At 34.7% G+C, this 24,906-nt stretch overlaps 1 protein-coding gene across 5 annotated transcripts in view; it reads right to left on the reverse strand.

The window, feature by feature from the left end:
* The window catches only part of CERKL (ceramide kinase like), a 55,925-nt gene that overhangs the window by 2,436 nt on the left and 28,583 nt on the right, over positions 1-24,906 (reverse strand). For 2 of the 5 annotated variants that reach the window (XM_035331485.1, XM_035331490.1), the window contains exons 3-11: positions 20,998-21,129; positions 15,267-15,330; positions 11,271-11,413; positions 6,108-6,182; positions 4,341-4,518; positions 4,047-4,115; positions 3,663-3,691; positions 3,470-3,578; positions 206-302 (exon numbers count right to left, since the gene is read on the reverse strand). In XM_035331485.1, coding sequence (XP_035187376.1) covers positions 206-302; positions 3,470-3,578; positions 3,663-3,691; positions 4,047-4,115; positions 4,341-4,518; positions 6,108-6,182; positions 11,271-11,413; positions 15,267-15,330; positions 20,998-21,129 — 896 coding nt within the window. Of the gene's footprint in view, positions 1-205; positions 303-1,865; positions 3,106-3,469; positions 3,581-3,662; positions 3,692-4,046; positions 4,116-4,340; positions 4,519-6,107; positions 6,183-11,270; positions 11,414-15,266; positions 15,331-20,997; positions 21,130-24,906 lie in introns of those variants that run through there. The other 3 variants (XM_035331487.1, XM_035331486.1, XM_035331489.1) reach the window with 3 other exon arrangements.

The following is a 24,906-nucleotide window of genomic DNA, read 5'->3' on the forward strand; positions in this document are numbered from 1 at the left end:
ATTTAAACCACAACAGATGGGCTGAAATAGGCTAATCGGTATTAGTCTAGTGATTTAAGAAAAAAAAATCAGATAAAAAGGGAGCTAATGTATTCTGACAGGAAGCTAAGTCTCCTTATGAGGATGCTAACATTAACTCTTACAGCATGTCTATCTTCACGATTAACTGTTCCTTTTATAATAACCAAAAAGAAATCAACAATACCTGATTTTTTACACTGGCATATCTTTTCAGGTGTTTTATAAACTCAGTTCGAGAAGTATTTTGTACAACAATAAGAGCCATGCTTCCATTGTTCAACCTGAAAAGCAGACAAACTTAGTTCCCAGAAATAAATTCATTATTGGAAGTTTAATAGGCTCTTCAAAAGCCTAGAAGCAAGAGCAAATTAATAGAACAGTCATAATTAAAAATAAATACTTTTTTTTTCCCAAACAAAACAAAAAACATACCGCTATAGATCAATTAAAGTGTTGAAACTGAGGATATCTGGCATCTCTATAACATACACTGTAGTAATAAAATTTTATTTCCTTATCAATATATACAATTTATTGGACATATTAAAAAAAAACAAAACAAAACACTGCTTTTCTACTTAACAGTAGAACTCTTAGAAATGACAGATTTATCTTTACATTTTTATCTCCGATGAAGAATAATGATCACCATAAATGCTGTGAGGCAGAGATATGCCAAGTAGCTGTTCCCTTGACACATGCAAGCACATTCCTGTCATATGACCCAGTGCAGATGGACTCACTCACCTCCACCATTAGCACTCAGGCTGCCCTAACACAGATCCTGTTCTCCTACTAGGATCTCTTAGAAATTCTCTGTAAAGTTCTATTTACATGTTTCACATTGAACAAAATTAAAAAACTGAAAGGAATTTTGTGGAAAAGGGTCATTGTACACTAAAGGTTAATCAAGAAGAGACCATAGCTACACTCCTCTCTTACTCAATGGTACAAGGTATCCAACTGCATTGATATTTAGCATTTTGAGAATCTGGGTCAGACAGTGAGCTAGTATTATTTCACAGACTCCGTAATGCAACTGTACCTTGTCACAGAAGCTAACAGCCTGAATCTCAACACAACCATTCCTAAGTCTCATTGAAGTTATGGAAACAAACCAACTTTTAACAAGCCTATCCGATGTACATGCCAATCACTGCTGAGATTGTACTTCATATAGCAATTATGTATTTCGTATCTTCTGAACATATATATTTATTTATTCAGTGGGTACACTTGGTAAAAAGGCTAAGAATGTTTCAAAAAAAAAAAGTATTTCTAGCCTACTACTTCATATCTCCCCACTCATAGGCCCCTGCTCGTTGACAACTACAACTGGAATGTTTTCAGACTGCAACACAGCTCCACCTAGAAAGATAATTTTTATATAACCATTCAGCAAGCCACTCTGCATAGCACTTGTTTACTGATGTTTTCTACAGCAATGGTGGAATTGAAAAAGTCATCTCCTTATCATATTTGTTACTGGAAGAGTCATAGCAGGTTACTGGGCAATGCATTCTGCTTTATGGCCTTGTACTTCCTGAGATACTAAAAATTCTCATTAATTCTTTTGAAAGTCCAAACTGCAGTGAAGCATAACACACACTGAGACACAAACATCCTACATGGCTCATATAGTTTAGACAGTTCTTCACATTTCTGTAAATTTAGGGTAGTATAAGTAGAGTTCCATGCAGTAGTCAAAGCATTCATACCGCTTCAAATGTCTTCACATGGCAAAAAGCTCTCAGGGAAAAAATAAGACAGAGTGAAGAAATCTAGCTCAATTTAGCTGATGCTGCCTGAATTTAAGCTGAATTCAGCTGCTTTAGCTTATAATGGGTCTTGCACCTCCAATAATTTGTGCAACATTTGTTTCCTGTGTTGGAAAGCTTTACAGTCAATATATTATTCTCTATGAGGAATAATTTACCTGTCTGAAGCACCAACTCTTCCTACCCTAGCAGGTGACTGCACTCCTAAGATTATTTTTAAGAGTGTAAAAAAGGACTTCCTTATATATAAAAATAGGGGGATCCACTGAACAACTATAGGGGAAACAGACTCATTCAAAGCTGCAATAATTGCATGGAGTTGCCATAAAATTCCTCACCACTGAGAAGGAGGTGCCAGAACAGGTGGAAAGAGAAAGCAAAGCTTAAAAGAATATTCAATTCAAGACTATTCAAACCTATTCAGGAAAGGGATTTTCACCAAGAGGGTGGTCAGGCACTGGAATAGGGAAGCGGTCACGGCACTGAGCCTGATGGAGTTCAAGAAGCATTTGGACAACGCTCTCAGACACATGGTCTGATTTTTGGGTGGTCCTTTGGGGACCCAGGAGTTGGACTACATGATTCTTGTGGGTCCCTTCCAACTCGGATATTCTATGATTCTACAAATTCTTGTCAGAATTTTTCTACTGACTATAATAAGAGTAAATGCTGAACAAAGTTCCTTAGAGGGGAAAATAACACAGCACTATCGTGAGACATATGCACCTCTGCAAGACTCCTGTAGCACAGAAAACTTCCAAAGAAGAACTCCATCAAAACTTCTTGTTTCTACATTGTTTTCCACAGATCAAATCCCACCAGATCAGCAAGTAATTTCAAAGAGAAATACCTGATCAGTTCTAAGGCATGTGTATTTTCACCTAAGATAAGCAAATGAAACAAACCACACTCATTCTGTAATCTTTCATGAGTGGTTGTACATATAAAGTTTCTGAATATATAAGAATTTTTTCTGAATTCTTATGTGAGGGAGTGTGTTGTATTTCATGTACGTGTATTTCATGTTCGTGAAGTTCATACTTGCTATTCTGCTTATCATCCACTGAAAACATCAGCTGCAAAGATTTATCACCTGATAGCTGTTTGATCACCACAAAGCATGCTCTCAACAATGAGCTGAAGGCAAAATGAATCAATGTCAACAACCAGATTACATACTCATTTGTTTTCCAAAGCCCTACATGTAAAGCTGCATTTCCCAAATTTGGCAAAATTAAGGCAGAATACAAGTGTGAATTTCAGTTCTTCTTGACAGCAGAAAGACTCATACTGTGTTTTTTCCTGGCTGTAAAGCAAAAGATGAATGGCACCTTTATATTGGAAAAAGTAAAATAAAATCCAAGAATGAAGTTTCTACATATAGCCAGAACCTATGACAGATGACTACTGCTTAAGTCGGACTTGCCAACTAATTTAATCACAGCAATTATCCACTCATTATTCTAGTTAGACTACTTGACCTTATTTGCCTGATCCAAAAACTGATTACAATTTCTGGGATTATCGAGCCTACTGCAGTCCATGCTCCCTCCCCCATTCCAGAGGGTCTAGACTACCTAAACACACGCTTGTATTCTCAGAAAAGCCAAGGTCTTAAGGTAAGATGTCAGAATTTATAGACATGACTAATTCTCTAAACCTCTACTGACCTCGTATTAGGTGCCAAGCCTCTTGGTGCCATTGAACACAGACAAGGGATTGCCATAATGCTCACATTCAGGAAGTGACCCTGAATTTTGTGCCATTGATCCTTGCTACCTAAATATAACACAGCAATTCTATATTAATTCAGGTTAACCAGTCACAGTTCATTTTTACATAATAATAAAAGATAAGGCTCACCTTTTTTTTTGTTTTTCCCTTTCTTCTTTCTAAAAGGGTGAAAACATGTAGGTAAAATAATTTCAAGTAAATTCAGAACATACGTATAAACAGTATTAGTTTAGCAAAAAACAAGATCTCAGTGGAGGAAAGTATTAATGGAACTGAATAACAGAGGAATATTTAGAGAAAGACTGCTTTGCATTAAGTCCTCTGTAGTCTCACAAACAGGGACCATTTTACCATGTATGAAAGTATACAGTTGTCAAGAGAGATCTTTTTTCTTTTAAGATGCTGTTCTACCAATGTACAAATTTGAACAAAAGTAAGGATTTGTACTTTTTTTTAATCTTCAAACATGCACATTTTTGTACATTTGGTATTGTTTGACTCAGTTTTGCTTACCTGTCATTTTCATGAGAGTCTTCCTGTGGAATTTGTAGAGGTAGAAATGATAATTCACATTCCTCTGGCCTGGAAAAATAGCGACATTTATTGTTGGGTAATCCAATGTTCTGACTGCTAGACAAACTTTTTTTCAGTTAAAGTGATTTTAAGATGTTGAATATAATGAATTTAGCATCTCTAACAGATAATAAGATAGCTAAACTACTGTTGTCTATATTTTACCACATTAATTATTGGATTTTCCTCAAGAAAATTAGAAATATTAGAAAAATATAACAACTTATGGTATACTTGAGATCTGCCAGTGTTTTGATAAAAGCAAAATCCTTCCGCTGATTGGAGGGCATCCAACGGTGCTTTTCAGCCAAAGCTAGAGTCCTTGCACCAAAACCAAACATAGCTGAGAACCCAAAACGCAAAAGCTTGCTTGGAGTACTGAAAGTACAGACATCTACTGGTTGAATATGACCTGAGATTTCAAAAACAAAGATCAGAAATTACAAATAACATCTGTATTTTAACTGAATACAACTTACCATTTCCTATCCAGCTAACTTAACTGAGAGAAAGAACTCTAGACTCTTATCTCCTTAGGAAGTCAAGTTTTACTAATGAAAACTGAAATCAATTTAGATATTATCAAAACTGCAAAAGTATTCAATTCAGAGAACAGTGTTCGGATGTTTCGAAATGTTAAAATCGTTATTGCAAAAGTCCAGCCAATCCATCAGGCTGCACATTGTCTGGCTTTCAATTACTCTACAACTTTTCAAAAATCAGTATCAGAGGAAATGTAATGTTGCTACAAAAACACATTTGAAACTTATATTTAAGAGTTCCTGAATCTCCTCTAGTACAATGTTTAATCATTACAAATATTTGGTGAAAAGGCTACAAATGTTGGACAGGGCTTTGAGCATCCTGGTGTAGTGGAAGGTGTCCCTGCCCATGGCAGGGGGGTTGGAATTAGATGATCTTTAAGGTCCTTTCCAACCCAAACCATTCTCTGATTCTATGAATTGTTTTTAAAGTTAGGGAATTTACATATCGAATTCTGTTCAAGACAGGGTGCATAGTTTTTTTTCTGCAATAGAACCTGTGTGGTTTCCATTAGATTGAGTGTCTGATATAAAAAGCCAGGTTCAAATTTTGCATGTAAATTCATATATTGCTATCTAAACAACATAGCAAAGAGTTCCACTGCTGACTGCAAAGGTACGGAAAACAAACATTCAGGCTGAAACTTCCTTCCCCATTGTTCTCTGTTTTTTTTTTATTAAAAAAAAAAAAAAGTGCCATAAATAAAAAATGCTGTTGTAAGACTATTATCATCACTCAACTAAGCATTTCATACTTTCTAAGTCCTGAAAGCAAGGTTTCCACTGGCAACTTGGTTTATCCTTTTAGCATAATTGCATTTTCACATTCAAAAACCTATTTGTTGTGCAGACTGAATGGCAAGTAATACAGTTTTTCTACTTAATAAAGCTTTCTTATGGAAACAGTTCGTTTTTAAAAGAAATGCACACAGAGCTAAATGATAATTTCTCAGAAATATGACAATACTTCCCTGAAAAGTCCAATCCTAATCACTTTGTCAAGCAGAAAGTATTGCATAGCTTCCTATTGCCAGCAGCAGGTACATTAAATTAAAGTAAGCAGATGAATATGCAACCAATCATTGCATAACATACAGAGTAACATAGTTCACACAATCAAGTCTGGAAAAGGTTACTTTTTGCATTACAAGAACATCAGCAATAGGACACAAAGGCCAAAATCAGACATTATTCCATGGCAGATCTTTGTTATCAGAAGATGAGGTCCAGAACCATTGTTACTGAGCTATATGCAAAAAACTTTCCACATAGGTAGGTATACAGGTACTTTCATAATGCCCTGTAAATCAGGATAAAGTCATTTGGGTTTAAAAGTCTTACAATCTAGTTTACAGCGCGATAGTATAACACCATGTGCTTACTAAATAAAGGTTAAGGCAAACTTCTAAACGATGCTTTTTTATTTAAAAGCTGATAAAATGTATGTAAAAGTATTTACCCATTACAATGTGCAGCGTTGCAGTCACTGCATGTTTAATACCATAGAGAGTGTGGGCCAAAATATTAGTAGTACCTGTAAAAGTAAACACAAACTATTGTAAAAATAAGAAAGATATATTGAGGATGACCAGAAATAATAATAATAATAATTGCATTAAAAAAAAAAAAAAAAAAAAAAAGCCCCTCCTCCCAATTATTTAGTCTTGGTAACAGCAAAAATGATAAATAGTACAAATTAAAAGCATAAAAATTTCCAGAGATGTATAAAATCCTCTCTGCAAATTCTTTGGTAAGTGTCATAAAAAAACAAGGGAAGGGAGGGAAAGAGTTTGTTAAGCATTGCCTTTTCAGATTTTAACCAACCCCCCTTTAAAAATGTCTTGTTTTATACCGAAATGCAATACTGAGGAAGTATAATAGAAGGCAGATTATCTAACAGGATGCATTTGCGGAATGTTTTTCCAAGTTGGAAAAAGAATAGATTGCTCTGCCAGTGTAAAACAGCAAGTTTCCCTGAATAAATAAATAAAATCTACAAGATCTAGTCAAAGATAGCTAGCTGCTTTTCCCCTTGCAGACTACCTTCTAGGTTTGAGAAGCACCCATGAATGTGGTTGATTATAGCGTGTCAGTTTTACATACGAGAACAACACTAATGATTGAAAAACAGCTTTAACTTGGCCAAGTAGCAGGGCCACAGGATCCACTTTTGCACAAACAGAACACCAGGGCCTGCCACCAAGCAGACAGGATAGCGCACTGAGTAAGGCATGAATAATTTGATAACACATTCATTAAAACTACAAAAATTACAAATGAACAATTTAGAACCTAACATTCCATAAAGGAATGAGTTCACTTACGCAGATTTTCAAATCATTTTCTTGTTGCTTGAATAATTTAATATGTTACAGCAGCAGTAGACAATTCTGGATGATAAATTTGCCTTAAATGTTATGGATGCATTTAAACTTTGTCAAAAGTAAGGGGGAGGAGGAGAGAAAAATCAAGGAATTCACATTACATTTCAAAGAAGAGGCACTCAATATTTAAATAAGCACTTTAAAAGTATCATGTACCAGACTGAAAATCTATGTCAGTCTCAAAACTCTGCAATCTTTGATGTCCCATTAGTGGTAGAAAACAACAGTAAATATGGAAACACTGATGTGCACAGTTACATAGCTGTAAAGGCATCTTGTTTTTCTTATGCAGCACTACATGCTTTGATTTCTTTTCCAATGATTTGTAAAATAACTATGAATTTTATCTCAGTATCTCACAGGGTACCTGTTACCTCCCTCAGGTCACCTGAGTCTCTGAAAGCAATTCAGAGCCTCATGGAAAGCCTTCATAACCTCAGAGAGAGAAGCTCTGAGTGAGGGCCTCCAGGCTCCTGTTATGTAAAGCAAATAAGCGAGGTACATCTCTGAGGATAACAGACATAAAACTTTCTTTGAAATTTACATCTTCAGTGGTACATGGAAGAAATCAGATTACATGCAGTTTGATTCTTTGAACAATTCAAAACAGAATTGCAATTTAATTCACATATTTCTCAGAATTTTACAGGTGACTAAATGATTAAGTTTTCTTCCCCTTTTCCTATTTTTTTTTTAAAAAGGAATTTAAATAAAACTAGAAAATTTGGCTTATGAAGTACTTTGACAGACGGATAAACTCCAAAAGCTAAATGCAAATTTTTGCTTTTTTAGTCCAAAAGAAAGTTTCTTTAGATACACTAACAGGAAGTGCAGTTTATTATGTATTTCTATGTCACTGAAGATCAAGATAGTAAGAGTACAGGGTGGAATAAAATTCTGAAGATCACACTTGGTATCTCTTAAACCTGGAATTCCTCATTTAAGGAAAAGTAATTTGTCAATACAGATGGCAGCAAGATAACAAATGGTCAGGGCTAAAATCAATACCAATCTTCATGCTGACTTTAATGAGAGCTAAATCACATTCCTACTAAACAGGATAGCACAAGTAATTGCACCCTTCTCTTAAATCTGTGGAGCTCATTAACATTTGCAGAAGTAAACAAGACTAAACCCTGCCCTTTCCCGACTCCCAAGAAGTAAGTTCTGCCCGTGTTCAGAAATGTAAGTACTGCATCCAGATGGGCACTTCCACAAGTTTCAGATCCAGGACAAGCACGGTAATATTGCAGTAGCAAGCACCACCACCGTCTTCAGAAAAAAACCTCTTAATAGATGCCTAACAGCATCCTGACCCCAATGATGACTGAATTATGCATCTCATTACCTAGGTCCTGTACAAACAGGATGACACAAAGAAAGCTTATAAGCAACAAGGCCATAACAATAAAAGTTATCATTCAAATGAGAAAAAAAAAAGTTCGAAAACAAGCTTTCAAGCTTTGCTGACTTAAATGGTGATTCAATAATCATGACTTTAACACCATCATTCATCTTTCCAAGTCAACCAACCTTTTCCAACCTTTCCTGCCCTAGGTAAGCTTGGAGTATTATTTACCAATAACAAGATGGTTCCCCGACCACTGTTGTATTACACTACAGAGACTAATAGCCTTCTTTGATGCTCACATATGGGCTTTGCACTCCTCACCAATTAGTGAGGGTCACATTTTCCGATCTCACCCTAACTACTCAATTTACTGTAAACCATCATAAAGAGGTTTCAACCGTACAACTCTAGCATCTCAATCACCAGCTTTTTTTTTTTTTTCTTTACACAGAAAGAAGATTTTATTACTCCAAAACCATAATTCTGCTCAAAATACTCACCCAGTTTCCCAACATTACAAACAACTTCCTACAACCCTCTTCCTCCAAAACGCACAAAAGCATCACAGTAAGGACAAAGTGTCTGCAGGTCATGTAAAGCATGACTGATGAAGGTAGCAAACAGAAATTGTAGGGAAAAAAATTGTCCTTGGAAGTGCAAGCACTTCTGCAGTACAATTAACTTAATTAACCAGACAACATGAATATTCATAAGGCTGTTAATGTCTCCCCCATCCAAACAGATAAATGTGATGTAATGACTTCCTAGTCAAGCATAGCTAAAATACTGATGAAAACTGCACCAACATTTTGGTTCTTTGCCTGAAATATCACAGAAATTAACAGTCCCTCAGTAATATTTTATTTTCCGAATTAATTGGAAATCATGAATTTATTTAAATGAACCATTTAGGATTAAAAGGCTCGCAGTCATCAGATACAGATTGTCTCTTGTTCTGTAACAACTGGATCGCTTTTTTAATGCCCTTCCAGTTCCCCCTCCCCTGCCTCCGATTCCCCCTCCGTACAGTTCCTTAGCAGTAGTTCCCATAGCAACAAACACTCTTGCTATGGCCAGCAGTACCTCTGCAGGCTTCCCCACATCTCATCCATTTGATTTTGACCAAAATAAGGCAGCTCGGTCCGCTACCTCAGCAGAGGATTTTAGTAAAAACGCGCTCTCCTTTCAGACCTTTCTGTCCAGGAGGCGAGAGTTTCAAAAGCAGTTCCTCCCCATCAAGTGGTCTGAAACTTCAAAATACTGCTCTAACTACTAATAATAGTGGCCAAAACCAGATTTTAATCCATCCAAGGCACGCAATCCTGTAGCATGGTTTCTATTCCTAGCCAGCCAGAAAATCCTCATGATTTGGTTCAATGGATTTATGGGGATGGAAAGATTAGTCAACCATTAAGGTACATCTTCTTCATGTACGCAAGTATCACACTTACCTATTTCCTAACTACTTTTTGAAATGTCAACAGTATTGAAATAAAGTAAGCTTCAGAACATTTTAAAGAAACTATTAAGAAGTTTCTCACGCTATCATTATATAAATTGGTCTCTGACTCTTTCAAGGAAGTCTATTGCCAAGGAATTCAACATGACATTCTTTTAGGTCTACATACCCCTTTTGATGATGGCACTCATCTGTTGACAAACTGAAGACAATAAGCACTAATGATGACGCACAGTGACCTGAGTACAGCCAGAGAGCATGGAGCGAAGAGCTGGAGAGATTCCATCTCATCACCATCAAGACATTCACAGCACCAGAATTGACAAGTGATGGTCAAATTGCCGATATAAAATTTGTTTGCTTCATTTTTGAGATCATTGCATCTTTTCCCAAGACATTTTCAAGTTTGTTTGTTTGTTTTTTTAACTTGAAAAAAAGCTTGTAAAATCTTGCCTTTTTAGAAGCCACCATTTTAGAAGCTGGTTTTAATGGTGCTTTCAGAAGTGCAAATTAAGGCACTTAAAACATGCTTGCTCTGTCTGGAAGTGACTTGCTCCCTTTTTAGTGAAAAGCTGAAAAGTACGATTTGTTGTTCACCTGGCTGCAGGGCTTTTTTCCTTACTAGTTAAAAACATCTGAGGAATTACAACTACAATCACATCAACAGCCACACCACAGGGTACTTTCCACACAAAAATACGGCTCCTGTTTCAAATGGAAGATACCAGTGCAGCATCAGCCTTTCCTGTACTAATTCTAGCTCATCCAAGTAATACTGAAAAGGGAAAATTGGAAATGTTGGAGGAGAAGGGAAAAAAAAATAAAACACACAAGATTTAAGTACAAGTGAAGAAAGAAGCAAGAGTATTTTTCAAAAGAAAAGCATGTATTTTATGTATTTTCAGGTCTATAGAAATAAAGAAGAGATAAGCAGTTTTGAGGGCACAGTATTTTTTAATATAATCTGAAAAATGTATTCATAGCACACCATTTAAAAATAGACCGCAAGCATGAATCCAAATGAGAATCTGCCAAGAAAACTAGAGTGAGAAGCAAAATCACCATGGCTTATATTAAAGACATTCTAGAAAATAAAGTTTACATTTGGTATCATTTCTGTTGGCAAATAAGGGCAAAATGTGATCTTTGCATGGATCAACTGAAGATGATTTTAGTTTTAGTCTCCCAGAGCTACTACCTTTAGGCAAAGAGCTCATCTGTGCCATTACTATAAATTATCATAATGATTTAAAATCTAGTCATTTGTAATCAATCTAAATCACTAATTTAGGTCATTTATTCAATAGTTCCCTTAAGTAACTGAAGCTTTAGCACCAAGAACTGCTTTCAGTAGCCAGAACTATAACGCATGCTTGAGGGACTTAAAACAGATGACTGACAAAATGTAACAGTACTGTTTAGCCTCACCTGCTGGTATTACTCCAAGAGGGACTGACGCTCTGACAGGTGCTGGTATATAGTCTGTACCTTTTCCAGCATCTATCTGGGCTTTAAGTAGGAGACCATGAGCAACTTCGCTGACAGATCCATCTCCACCGACACAAACTACCCTATTACAAAACAAAAATGCAAAAGCTGTTTCATAACTGAGCAAACAAGGACAGCACAGCTGCAACTCCCCGTCCACATAACAGCATTGCAAGTAGCTAAAAACCATTATTTCTTAAAGACTTGTTAGGGCTTTACTGCCAGATCAGCGAATATTAACTAATAAGACATAAGAATCCTTATTTCTGCTTCCTTCTATCCAAGTAGTAACAACTGTGTTTAACAACTTATAAATTACAACTCACCTTATCACAAGTTACGTGAGTGCACTGGAGCCACAGAACCGGACAGGCACAGGAATTAAGCACGTGCTCAAGTGGAGAAGTTCTTCCAGCCTTTCAGTACTGACCCACACAAGCATTCTGCTGCTTTTTAATTACCATTATAATAACAACTCACCAAATATTACAATAAAACTAAAAATACTTGAAAACAGTTAATCCCAGATAGTATGCAGGCAGTTGAGGGATTTAGCAAGGTATAAAACCATAGTTCCAGCAATCCTTTGCATGAAGGTACTTAATCACTGCTTCTGGAGCATGTAATTAAACTCCCACCTGCTGCGGCTATAGAGAGGAATGCATTTGTCTGTAAAAGCTCAGTTACAGCAAGTGTCTTTTTTGTTGTTGTTGTTATTTTTAGTTTTAGTTAAGTAACTTAGAATTTGATTCTCCAAATCTGTATGACTGGAAGTTAGAGGTTATTAAGGTACACATTTAAGAGATAAAAATGGTAATAGTGTACTCCAAATTTTTAAAATATAGGTAAATCAGGTTTACTTTAGGAGGCACTTAAACTAAGCATTTCTTTCATGCATCTGTATGAATGCAGTTGTGAAACTGTCCAATAATTCAACCACAGAAAAACAGTAAGCTTTAAAAAAAAAAAAAAAAAAAAGTGTTTCTAAATGTTTAAATTCAACTATTACAGGTTCTATCTATTTTTTAATTACTAAATTCTCGGGAATATTTCCACTTTCTTCTAGCTAAACACTGCTCAAAGAAAAAAAAAAAAAAAAAAGAAAGAAAATTTGGAGTCCATTCTCTTCCTGCCTGTAATCAGGAATCATCTTTTTTTTTTTTTTTTTTTTTTTTTTTTTTAAATCTCATTTTTGGTTTAGTTCTTGTTTTATACCTAGGCTTAAACATCCCTGCCACAGCAACAAAAACATGATAAACAGTACACCTAGAGGGACTTAAATGTGGATGCTGGATATTAATACTTTTTAAAACATATATATTCTTCTAATTCTGGGGGGCTGTGTTTGTTGTTGTTATACACAGATGAAGAATCCACAAAATAACAACAAAAATATGCAAACTTTGTTTTTTATTAATTTAACATTAATCATTAAGAGTTGCCTATTTGGCCAGAAATAAGAGATACCATCAGGCACCAGGGATTCCAGACCTAATCAGCAAGAACCTGCTATGCATAAGGAGTAGAAAGCCTTGAGCAAACAGATTTAACTAAGACCATGAAGAAGCCTTCTTAGAGGAAAAAACATCTGTCTAGCCATCAGACACAAGTTTCTTAATCAACTGTTCCCTAAAGTCTGACTAACCCAAGCTACTCTAAACAAAATCCATAATAGTTTAGGCCCCTAATTAGGGAAGAAATACCTGTATATACCTTGCATACTTCTGTAACTGTACAAACAGGAGAATGCAGGTCAGAGGCATCACAAATGCACTCTATTTCTCACCACAGCTTGGCCCCAAGGCAGGGAAAAAGCACGTTGCCAACATGGGTAATTTCTAATGTCAGTAAGAAAGAAAAAAGGGGGAGAGCAAAAGAGTTGAAGTATACAAGATGCATGACATATGTCTATGATCTTGCAAAACATAGTGGGAGCTGGAGAAATCAGAGAAAATAACTGAAATAGAAGCCAGACAAAAACAGCTTTGACAAAGAATTAAAACACAGCAGTATTGCTTACAGAAAGCACCGAGATACAAATACAAAGAACTTCCAACACCCTACTGCAAGTTGAAAGCTTCTAATTTACTTCATGTACTGTTTAACATGCAGGAAACATAACTCTTTTGGAAAGACAACATTAACATAACCCTTTTGGAAAGAAATTCAAGACCAGAAGTTGTATTTTACTGTACTTCTTACCTATTGTAATGAATAAAAACCTGTCCTGTCTTGGATGTAGGGAAGCACTGTTCTCCTGTTTACATTGTAAACAGGGAACTAAGAGACAGATACAGTATCTGACTTTAACAAAGCTGGACAAGAAACCAGGGCACGACTGGAATCTGCCAAGTCACAAACAACACTGCACAGTATACGAGTAAAACTTCTCAAGATTCACTGGAAATAGTGAATAAAGTGACACCATGTCAGGTGGCTACTAGAATTGCTAAAAGAGTGGTTTTTCATCTGTAGTATGATTTCATAGCTATGGAGTTAATTTTCGATTCAAAACAGATCCCATACATTTTCTGGCTTAATTTTCAATAAACTAGAACTATAATTAAAATTTTATTTGGGAAACACCAAAGTGTTTTCTTGAATAACCCATCAAGATATCACCAGCTACATCAATGGAAAAAATTACCCTTGCAATTCATTTTCCCTACAACCTCGCATCAAAAAAGCATCCCAAGTTAGATATTGAATAGGATGCTCTACTGAATAGGATGCTCTACCGTGCTTTACTGAATGAGTACATGGGTGGAAGCCAGGCTTTTGTGGAAATTATAAAACTTTTTTCAAACACTTCAGAAAATTCATTTTTACTCATAACCTCTGCTAATAAAACCTACTTAATTTCCACATAAGGAAAGAAAAAAGAAAAAAAACTACAAACAAAAAACAAACACTTGAACAACCAACTTAGAAAGGATGGGGATCTTTTCACCTCAGACATCCAGTCATCGTGGTATTTTCTTCCAGCTTCTTCTGTTCCTACTTCCCTTTGTATCTGGCTAGTAGAGAGATGCCTTACACAAGTACTCCAGTAACTGCACTTAATGATCACAGACAAAACAATAAAATATGGTTCAGAGCAGAAGGGGTTTGTGCAAGAGAATACATGATAGGCTTTTCCTTTTTCCCTTCATATCTGTTTCCCAGGACAAACCGGTTCCCCAGCCATCACCCCAAAAGGCAGTTATTAGATTGAAATAGATCATCCTCAAAATTTGAAATACCTAAAATACATGTTCTGATAAATTTTCTCACGTATCTCTGCGAGTTTCTAGAACTACTAAAAATTGAATCAGTGTATAAAACACTTAAGCCTTGTTGTGTAGCTCACTGCATATTCTGATAACAGCTCTGAGAAATGCTGTTAGACTTCCACAGCACACAAACCTATTCCAATTTATAACCGAATATGCTCCCGTAAATGTAAAAATAACTAAGATTGCAGTATTAATTTACACAGCTGCAAAGTTTTTAAAAATGACTGAACAGAATTTTTAATTCTCGACTTCAAATAAGCTTGAATAATTTATTTTTAGAATTTTTAATGGGAGCAAAAAATAAACAAAAAAAACATTCAGGTAACTTTTAGATAAAATGTTCTCATTAAGAGGCATTTGAATGGATAGAGTGAAATACAAAGCACTTGCTTCATTCTTGCAAATACAGAATGAAGTTTTCATGAAATGTATTTAAGAAAGCTTTATGTTTATTTACCATTATTTATCAGTCTAAAATATTTTTTTTTTTCAGTAAGTAATAAGAAAATAAAGCACCTAATTAGAATTGATTTTCTCAGTCTGAATATATATTTGAAATGCAGTAATTCATGAAATAGCTACTGGCATAGCTTTGGATGGAATACAAATAAAAACTAATGTTATGAGGCTTACTAACATTCATTGCCACTAACCAACTTACCCATCAAATGCCTGGAGTTCACATTCTTTCAGTACCGAGAGAGCATGTCCTTCATATTCAGTTACTGCGGAAAATGACGTTATTTATTATCAGAAGATTAGATAAAATATTTTTTTTCCTTCTAGCATAAGGAACATACAGTAATTTGGTTCAGAACATATTTTCTGACCATTACATGCATTATAATTATGAAAAGGTAAGTTGTACAGTCAGACTAGCTAAAAGACAGACACTGAAACTCAGATGGTATCAGACACAGGGCTATTTAGTACATTTAAATCCAGAAAATTAGAAAAGATGTTGGTTGCATCAAAATGGAAGTTTTAGCACTGACACAGTTGGTAAACTTCAAGGAAATGTAAGCATATCCTCAGTTAAGACTGAATTATTTCAGTATCAATCACATTTAATTGCCTTTGTGTTAGGATATGCAAATTGCCAAGTCAAAAATATGAGTTAAACATAGACGTATGAAACCAAGCCAAATACCAATGACAACAGAATATAACACACAGAGGAAGGTGGCACAAGTATACACCAGAGTTCATAGCCTCTGGAGGAAATGAATCTGTCACTCTACATTGATGTCTCTGTGTTTGCTGATACCCTACATAGTACCGTAAATGCCAGCGAAGACAGGATAAACTGGCATACTACAGATGGCACAAAGCATCATAACTACATTTAGCATTTTCTAGGCCAGCTTTGCCAGAAGAGACAGCCCAGCTGCATCCACCCATCAAAGATTTTCGCTGACTGACATGACACTTGCAGATGGATTTTTTGTGTAAGAATGTGCATCATTATATGCAAAATTACATTAATCTTTCATGCTTGTCTGTCCCTGGTGCTAGCATAGTTCGAGGCTTTTCTCCAGTGTTTCTAAATACTGTTAAAATTATTAGTCGTGGTGTCTAAAACAATCATTCTGTATCTGTACCTGTTATAGCATAGTATTTCTGCAGACTACTCAAATGCTGCTTACAAAAATAGAAAATGCTTCTCTCCAAACACAAATGTATAATAGTGAGCATCTAACTCATTCTTTAAAAAAGAAAAATCAAAATGATAAAATCTCTACATTATGCACTAAAAATTGTCTATCAGCACATAACTTCAAATTTTGCAAAGTTCTAGCACTTGGCGTATTGGAAACTGTTAATGAAAAATTAGAATTATTTTGATATCAAAGTTAGATAATTCTCATTTTGCTACATAAATGCTTATTACTAAAATAACTTTCAGGCATTACTTACAGAATTGCTTTCATGCAGGACCTATTCTGGAAGATCAGAGCACAGTATTTAAAGCTACCACTGCACTCAGTGTTGTTTTAAAGACGGTAACTCTACTTCAAGCAAAAAAAAAAATCAATAAATTTGTGTGCACCATACAAAAATGATGCAGAAAGATTAAAATACCTTACCATTAAATCAATGAGAAATAAAATCTTCCTGTGAAAACATACAGCTAGTTACCAGGTTAAATGCCTGCTTTTTAAATGAAGGTAATGACATTTAGAAAGTTCTGAGTACAATCTAATTAAAACGGTATGGTAAATAAGATTTTATATTGTAAAGGAAAACATGCTCGTCAGTTAAGTTACATTTATTATTGCAATATTAATTCGCTCAAAGAACAAGGACATGAACATAAAGAGAACAAAAGTCTACAGAGAAATCAGTAAAGAAAGTAAAAAAGACAGTCACAGACTGATGGGAACTCCATCTTCTTTGCTTCTAATAGCTGAAATTTGGAAATTACACAGGGAACTACTGCTAGGCATAAGTCTTGGGATGATTCCAAGAAATTTAAAATTTGATGAGCAAATGGCAGAGGAACACAGTATCTGTTTTGAAGCACTGTGACAAAACAACAATGAAAAAATGAAATTTCCAATAAAAAACTTGATGACAACTTACAGAAAATCTATCAAGTATAAATAAATAAATAAATAAATAAAAATCAACACAGGAATGAAAAGACCATGTCTAAAAGTTCTCTGCAGGCTAGACAACCTACAGATGGCCATGTAAAAGTCATTCTGATACCTGGAAAAAAGATAGATTTTTGAAAATTTTGGTCCTGTTGTAATTCAGGAAGAAAACACATTTTGCTAAGAGGAACAAAGAGCATCTTTCACAGATTAAGAAGGATTCAGGTAACATAACTGGAATAGATACTATTTTTTTTTCAACGATTTCTAACACAGATTTTAATTGAAAATGTTTTCCTTTTCAAAGACATTTTGTTCCTAAGCTCTAAATTACAGTAGGCAAAAGAAAGGAATTGAGCGATTTCAAGTTGAACAGAATCATAGAGTCCAAAACACTGGAACACCATAACTCATGTAGCAAAACTAGAAACTAAGGCTTCAGTCCCCACATAAAGAAAAAGTGATATATAATTGGTTCAATGCTTCAAAATGTGGGACACTTCCACATGACATGCCTAAATGCTGGCACTCATGTCACAGACTAGTGCCAATAGGATTAAAACTGCTAATAAGAACAACAGATTAACTGGTGTTAACATTGGAGGAAAAAATAATATTAATGTTATTTAGCGTATTGCAAGTTTAAACCAATGTTATTTGCCCAGTTCTCAATCATTCTCTTTTCCTTTGTGATTCTGCCTTACAAATGATGGGGGTGGAGGGGAGAAGGCTACTGTTTTTGCCAGAACACCCAGCTTGTAATTGTGCATAAATGAAAGCAGAAGACTCAAAGCTAGAAAGAGAAGACAAACTAGGAGTCTGTTGGGGTTACCTTTATTTTTTTCTTAAGTTTGTGTAGGATTTTGCAAGATTATCTTGTTTCTAAAATAATAAAGCCAATCATCAGTATTTGCCAATACTCATAGGTGTCCGAGATTTGGGGGAAGCTTTTGTTGAACTGGACTTTAGAAGAGTCACCATTCTTCTAAATGTCATATCCCAACAGTAGCACTCATAATTGCTAAACTCTTAAGACTGTTTTAAAGACTGCATAAAAATACATTACCCTTTTAGACCTGTGGTTGATTTAGTAAAATCAATGCATTTTTAGTGTGCAAAGTAATATGGGAAAAAAAAAAAAAAATCTAAAGAAGTTTATTCCAATTGATTGACAGTGAAAATTAAGTCATGACAAGGTTGATCATGTAAGAACCAAAACCACTAAACAGTAACATCAAGAACCAGCTACCAAAATATGAGATGGGATGAGCAGAGTTCTGTCTTTCATCACTTCATTGTCCAAGTTTGCTATTTTTTGTTGTTGTAGTTGTTGTTTTTAATTATATTTAAAGTCTTGCATTGTATAAGCACTCAAAATCACTTCAGAGATTCAAACTTGCTTTAAGATTTTTGTCTATGTATTTTAAGCTTTAAAGAAGTATATGCGTAAAGACTAGAAGTAAACTATCTTCAGTGTAAAAACTGTAGAGAAGCCTTCAATTTGTAGTACATAATACAGCTTTGTACACCGCTATGGAAGTAACTGCTCACGTTTCAGAAAAGCAGTAATAGTGAGATGCACACTTCAACAGCACAAATAAAAGCCGTAACAATTATTGCAGGAAAAAATCTGTTACAATTACTTGAAATGAAGCACTTAAGAGTTTTATTAGATGTCACCAGTGAACAAGATTTTCATGCAGTCCCCCTGTTTTTTATTTTTTATTATTATTATTTTTAATGCATAGCTCTTAATTATTTAGTTCTCCACTAGCATTTAAAACTCTAATGTAGTTTTCTCATTTTGCCTGTAGGAGGAGTGTTAGGCAGCTAATAAGCACTTCAGTATTTGGATGTTAGCAAAATAACGTTATTTTTAAAGGTAAGCAATTAAACATTTATCTAGCGAAAAACAGAAGTTTCTTTTCATAATTAAAAAAAAAAATCAAAAATAAACTTTAAATTGTTTTTGTTCAAGGAAAAATGCTTTTAAAATCACTAAGAGTGATAATCATAGCTTATACTAGATTCTATGAATTAATCTTTAAAACTGTTGGTACATATTTGATATATTACGCTTTAGGATTTCAGATAACATTACATTGCTAAAAACGTAATCTTACAAAAGTTAACGATAATTCTGCCTTTAGCTGAGTTTTACAAACAAGGTTATGTTCACAGTAAAAATAAAAGAAACACTAACCAGTAGTAAGGAATTTTTTAAAGGGTTATTTTATTTAAATAGTTGCTTAAAACAGCTAAGTAATAGCTGATTTAAAACATGACATAGTTAGTAATCTCTTATTAAAATCTGCATGATAAAAAAATATATATTTTTTAAATTGTGACCAAACAACATTATGCTCAGTTTCTAAGACGACAGCATTATTAATAATTTGTTTACGCTACTTTGTCTTGCAGGTGAAAAATACATCTGTGAGAATTAAAACTCACATAAAGCTTTTAATATTCCTTGTCAGTTAAGAGAGTTTAAGAAAAAATTACTACATAGTTCTAACAGATTGAATTCTTTTTCACACTTTTTGTGTCTTTAATCTTCATTTGATTTTACTTTAAATTGTGGGCTAAATAATTTAAAAGTATATAGAAACAGGTAATAGAATTAGCAAGACAAATCTCATACAAACACGTATTGCATTAATGTATTCTTATACCTAAATCAGATTTTCTCAGAGCACTTTCTGGCATGTAGCCTAAACTAGTCATGATTTCACAAGAAGTTTAGGCAATAACTACAAGACAAACCCCATCTCTTTAATCTGGAACCAATTGTTTTGCAAACTAATTACAACAGACACAGTAAAAATACTTTTTGATATTAAAAAGTCTTGCAAGAGAGTTTACACTTCACATGGATATGAAGTGTGTAACCAAAGAACAGCAGTGTATTAAAGGGAATTATAATGCTATGAATATACAATTATTTGAAACAGGAAATACTAATACCATTTCTCTGTAAACTTGGATATTTGGGGGGACGACATTTGATGCAACTTAAGTAACTTCCAGTCATTTCACAGAAGGGGGCAGAAATAATAATGAGATCGTTACTATTTTACTGCACTAAGAAAATCTGTTGTTTGCCTGCTCAGTTTCTTACAGAAAGCCAATGAAATAAAACAGCCAAAGGGCAAATTCAGTGAAAGCCAGAAGGACAGAAAGCAGAAGTCTGGCAGAATTTTGAACTTTAAATCCAAACCTGATATCAAGAACCTATTAGTGAGCAGAAGGTAGCATCACTACAACATTAAACTTGTACCTTCATGTTCTCCAGACAGCGAGTCATGCCCGCCTGCCTGGTGAGAACTACCCTTGCCATCCCATTAATCGCTTAGGCTTACAGGTTACCCCTGAAACTGAGTCAGAACCTAGAAATTGCATGTTCTTCCCATCAGCCCCACTCTCATGACCAATGGATTTTCTAGGAAGAGAGGTGATATTTTAAGATGCGTCTATCAGAATGCAGGAAAGAAATCTCAGCAAACATATACAAGACCGTGAGACAATAAATGCTTGTTTCCTTCTATTCAATGTTTGGTTTAAAAGTATAAAAGATATATTACTGGTATTGATGGCTATAGGGGAGAAAACTATTCAACGAGGAACAGAATTACTAAAACATTTTTTGATGAAAAAATACATTGCATTGTATAACTACATTAAATAAATTATAAATTCATTACTTGCAGACTAAGTCAATAAAGATTCAAATTGTCTTTCATGCTTAAGTACTTGTTTCACACAAGATTAAACTATGCTTTTGAAGCAACTTACCTGTGACATCAGTTTTGATGTCAGCAAGCTTAAAAAGCGGTGCAACTTTTTCATAATAAACATGAGTGGCTTCTCGTTTGTGGCTGCTTGGATTAACAAATACTTTCAAGGATTTAGGTCTATTTTGAAAGCCTAAAAAGAAAACACAAAACATTTAATATTGCACACAACCCGGCTACTCCCACAGCTTAACTGCATTTTTAATATTAGAACCAATACAATACTTTAACAGGATATGTAAATTAGAGTATTAAAATGTATCAATTTCTTCTTGGATATGTGCTATGTATCTTAAAATTACAGAACTGCTTATTTTTGTGTGTACAGTTACGTAAAGTAAAAATGAATCACACATTAACCAAAATACTCTAGAATCAGGAAAAAAAAAAAAAAAAGTATATGTCATAACCTAGTTAAACCCTGAAACAGGAGCATGTTGAATGTGGAGAAGCTAAAAGACAAGTGGCAAAAAATATCAAAACATGTTCTTTTTCAAATTTACTGTGAAACACTGCCAGCAGGCACAATGACAATAACACCCAACAGAACTGACAGCACAATTCAGTACTTTTGTTTTCTGGTATTACAAATCAAGCAACGCAAAGGAAACTTCCTCATCTTGAAAGAGGTGAGAAGAAATGCAAAGAAACAGATAACTTGGTAATATCATTCGGAAACCTAGGAATTATTGATTGTTTTACTTTTTAAAAGCTACATTTAGGTATTTAAAGTAACCTGAACTCTGAACAAGCAACACTGAGAAATACTGTTATGCAAACAGTACTGAGTCCTGCACACTGCGCCAATGAAATTTCTTCTGTGGCAGTATTTTTTCATTCATGGTATACTTTTTTTTATTATTAGCAGTAAATATTTTTATTTAAACACTACTTTTCAAGTTCCCATTTATAGAATTCCTATAGTTGCCGTTAGTCAGTGAGGACGATTTACTACAAAAAGCAAATGGTGGTGCAAAATACTACCTGAGTTTTGCTAGTTACTTAAAATATACAATTTGAACAATTTTATATTCAATTAATTCATTTACAAATTCTCAGTTTACTTTTAGTTTTAGGTTAGATTACCACTTGTTTAGCCAAATGAAAGCTAGGTCTGATAAAGTACAATGCTTTCAACGCTCAGGAAGAAAATTAGCAATGGTCCTCAACTCCAAAAGGAACCAAGAGTGATTTTTTTTCCTGCCCCATATAGAGTCTTACTTCAAATTTTACAGCCACGCGAACCTTAGAAGTGTTGTCTAGGACCTCCTGAAGTTGTTTCCCCACTTCCTGTACCTCAACAACTGAACAGGTGCAAATCTTCTGAGAAATTATAACTAAATACTGTTTTAGCGTCAAAGGAAAAGTACTCCTTAAGATCAAAATATAATGATTATAAAAGTCCCATAAAATTATTCTTTCACTCATTTAAACACATCAGAGAATCTGCAAGTGAAAATTAGCAATTTATCCAACTTGTGCTAGTAAATCTTAGAAGATTTCTTAAAGAAACTGAAAGAAATTTAAAGTAGCAGTGTACTCCCAATGCATTAATGCTTGACGAATCCTGAATGTCTTCAGTAGGAGGCCTTAATACACAAAGTACATCCTCAGGAAATATGTCACATTGTGCACATGAAATAAAACAGCACTTAAGGAGAAATGGTTTCCCCATTTATGCCAAACTACATAATATGTTAAACACTTTCAACACTCAGAGGTTGTTGCTAACCATCACAGATTTTCAATTTGAAGTCACTGGCTGCTTTGTTTCTCTCTGAGACATACAAAATCCATGATAAAGAAAAGATAAAGCAGTAATTTCTCAACCTTATTAGTTACAGAATTTCCCTCCCTCTCACATTTAAGTGATAGTAGCATAAGACACACAGACTGTTTAGAAGTAAGGCAACAACACTCTTCCCCTATAAATGGTATGCTGATGAGTTCTCTCTGATGCACCACCATTGCTAACTTGAAAAAACCCTAAGAGGAAAAAGTTTAATCTTTAAATGCCTGCTGATAAGTTTTTATAAAAATCATTTTGAGAATATGAAGCAGGATCTTGTATTGCCAAAAGAGCAGAGAAGCATTACACAGAAGTGACCAATACTGTCATGAAAGGACACAAGCAAAGGTGCATTCCAAAGGCTCTTGGTGGAAGACCAAATCTGTGCTCATTTCTTTTTAATTTCACCAGTGGCATTTGAGCAGAGATGGTACACTACTCATGTGGTTTCATTGCCAACAGACGTGAATAGATAATCCTGACAAAAATTATTAGTTATCATTCACAGTGATCACTGGGTTTACTGAAAGAAAATCCAATCATAGTCAAAGACAAGATTTCCACACAATATAGTGCGAAACACATAATATATAGTGAAAAGTTCTTGAAAGTATTTTTAAATAATAATCATCTTTTAACTTTCTTTAAACAACACTGTGAACGAATTGCTCTTATTTACTAGAGCCTGCAACTGATTTCAGTCTGTCAGCCTTTTGGTGCTGTCCTAACTGGTATTCTGTTATTGTTTTCTGTAGCTGCTCCATTTGAAATGAACCTGCAGCCTAAAGCAGGAAGGCCAACTGTTCCTCTAGTACTAACAAATGTGCTAATATGCACTAGTTTAAACTTGATCTATCAAGTGAATCAGTGAACCATGAAGGGTGGTGGGTCAATCAGGGTGTTCTGAAAACAAAGGCTCGGAGGGCAGCAGAGACGCTATGCTCAGACATACATCTGTGCTGCTTTTGGTTCTTAGTTTTATGAAAATGGGTTTATGTTACAAAAGTTAAGAGCTTGGAATCACGTTGTTATTACATGCATTTATAAATACTTTATCTAGCAGTAACAATATTATACATGAGGAAAACTAATAATATGAAACATTTGTTAATGTAACTATGGAGACACCACTGTTAATATTAACTAAGCAAAGTTAATGTTTAACATTAATGGTTTAATTAAAGCTTCATGCATGAAGTTTCAGACATTCATATCAAATCCCAGCATGAGAGAGATAATACAGAATGGTATATAAAAATAAAATGTACTTTATGCATTTTTAGCTACTTCATTTATTCTTAACAGAAGTGTCTTCTGTTAACTTATAGGGTTTTTAAGTGAAACTCTTTCAAATCAACTCTGTTAACAAGAATAACACTCATCACAGCTAAAAGAAATTCAAAAAAAAAAAAAGAAAGAAAGAAATAGGTAAGCATTGCTAATTGTCCTTTTTCTCCCATTTCCAGGGCTGTCTTAACCCTTTAAGCAGCCCTGGGCATTTGCATGCAGAAAGGATTCCAAATTAAGCAGTGAATTCCGCTTACACAGTATGTCTACAGCACATGCCCATAAGCCCAGCACAGAAAGATGCAATGTATAAATGGAAATCATTGTGAGTCAGGTGCACAATAGGTCTGACATACAACACCAGACTAGGAACAACAGTCTAAGCTGCCATTTGGGCTTTCCAGGAGCCAATCCAGCATCTGGGCTCCATAGGTGCATGCCTTAAGGTAGCAGCAGCCATTTTACATCAGTTTAACAAATACTCAATGTACAGATCAAAGTTTTCTTGAACATCGTATCATTGAGCAAGCTCTTAATATCTCACAGGCATGCATCTGGACAACAGCACTGTTATGTAGAAAATAAGAATTTATTTAGAAATGGGAAGACAGTAGCACGTGTTTTTTACCCTGTTACACACACACACAAATGAACAATGCTTAAAAATCTAAAAAAGGTAAACAAATAGAATTTGTATTTATTTTCAGTTGTCAGAGATGCACCTTTTAGCAATATTTAGCCATTCTGACAAATGAAAACACGTATTTACTAACAGTTGTACCTAAGCATATAGACACTCTACTTCAGTAAATCACCTGCTTTTAATTTGCTCCA

Source organism: Oxyura jamaicensis, chromosome 7 (assembly GCF_011077185.1).
Source record: "Oxyura jamaicensis isolate SHBP4307 breed ruddy duck chromosome 7, BPBGC_Ojam_1.0, whole genome shotgun sequence".
Taxonomy (NCBI): Eukaryota; Metazoa; Chordata; class Aves; order Anseriformes; family Anatidae; genus Oxyura; species Oxyura jamaicensis.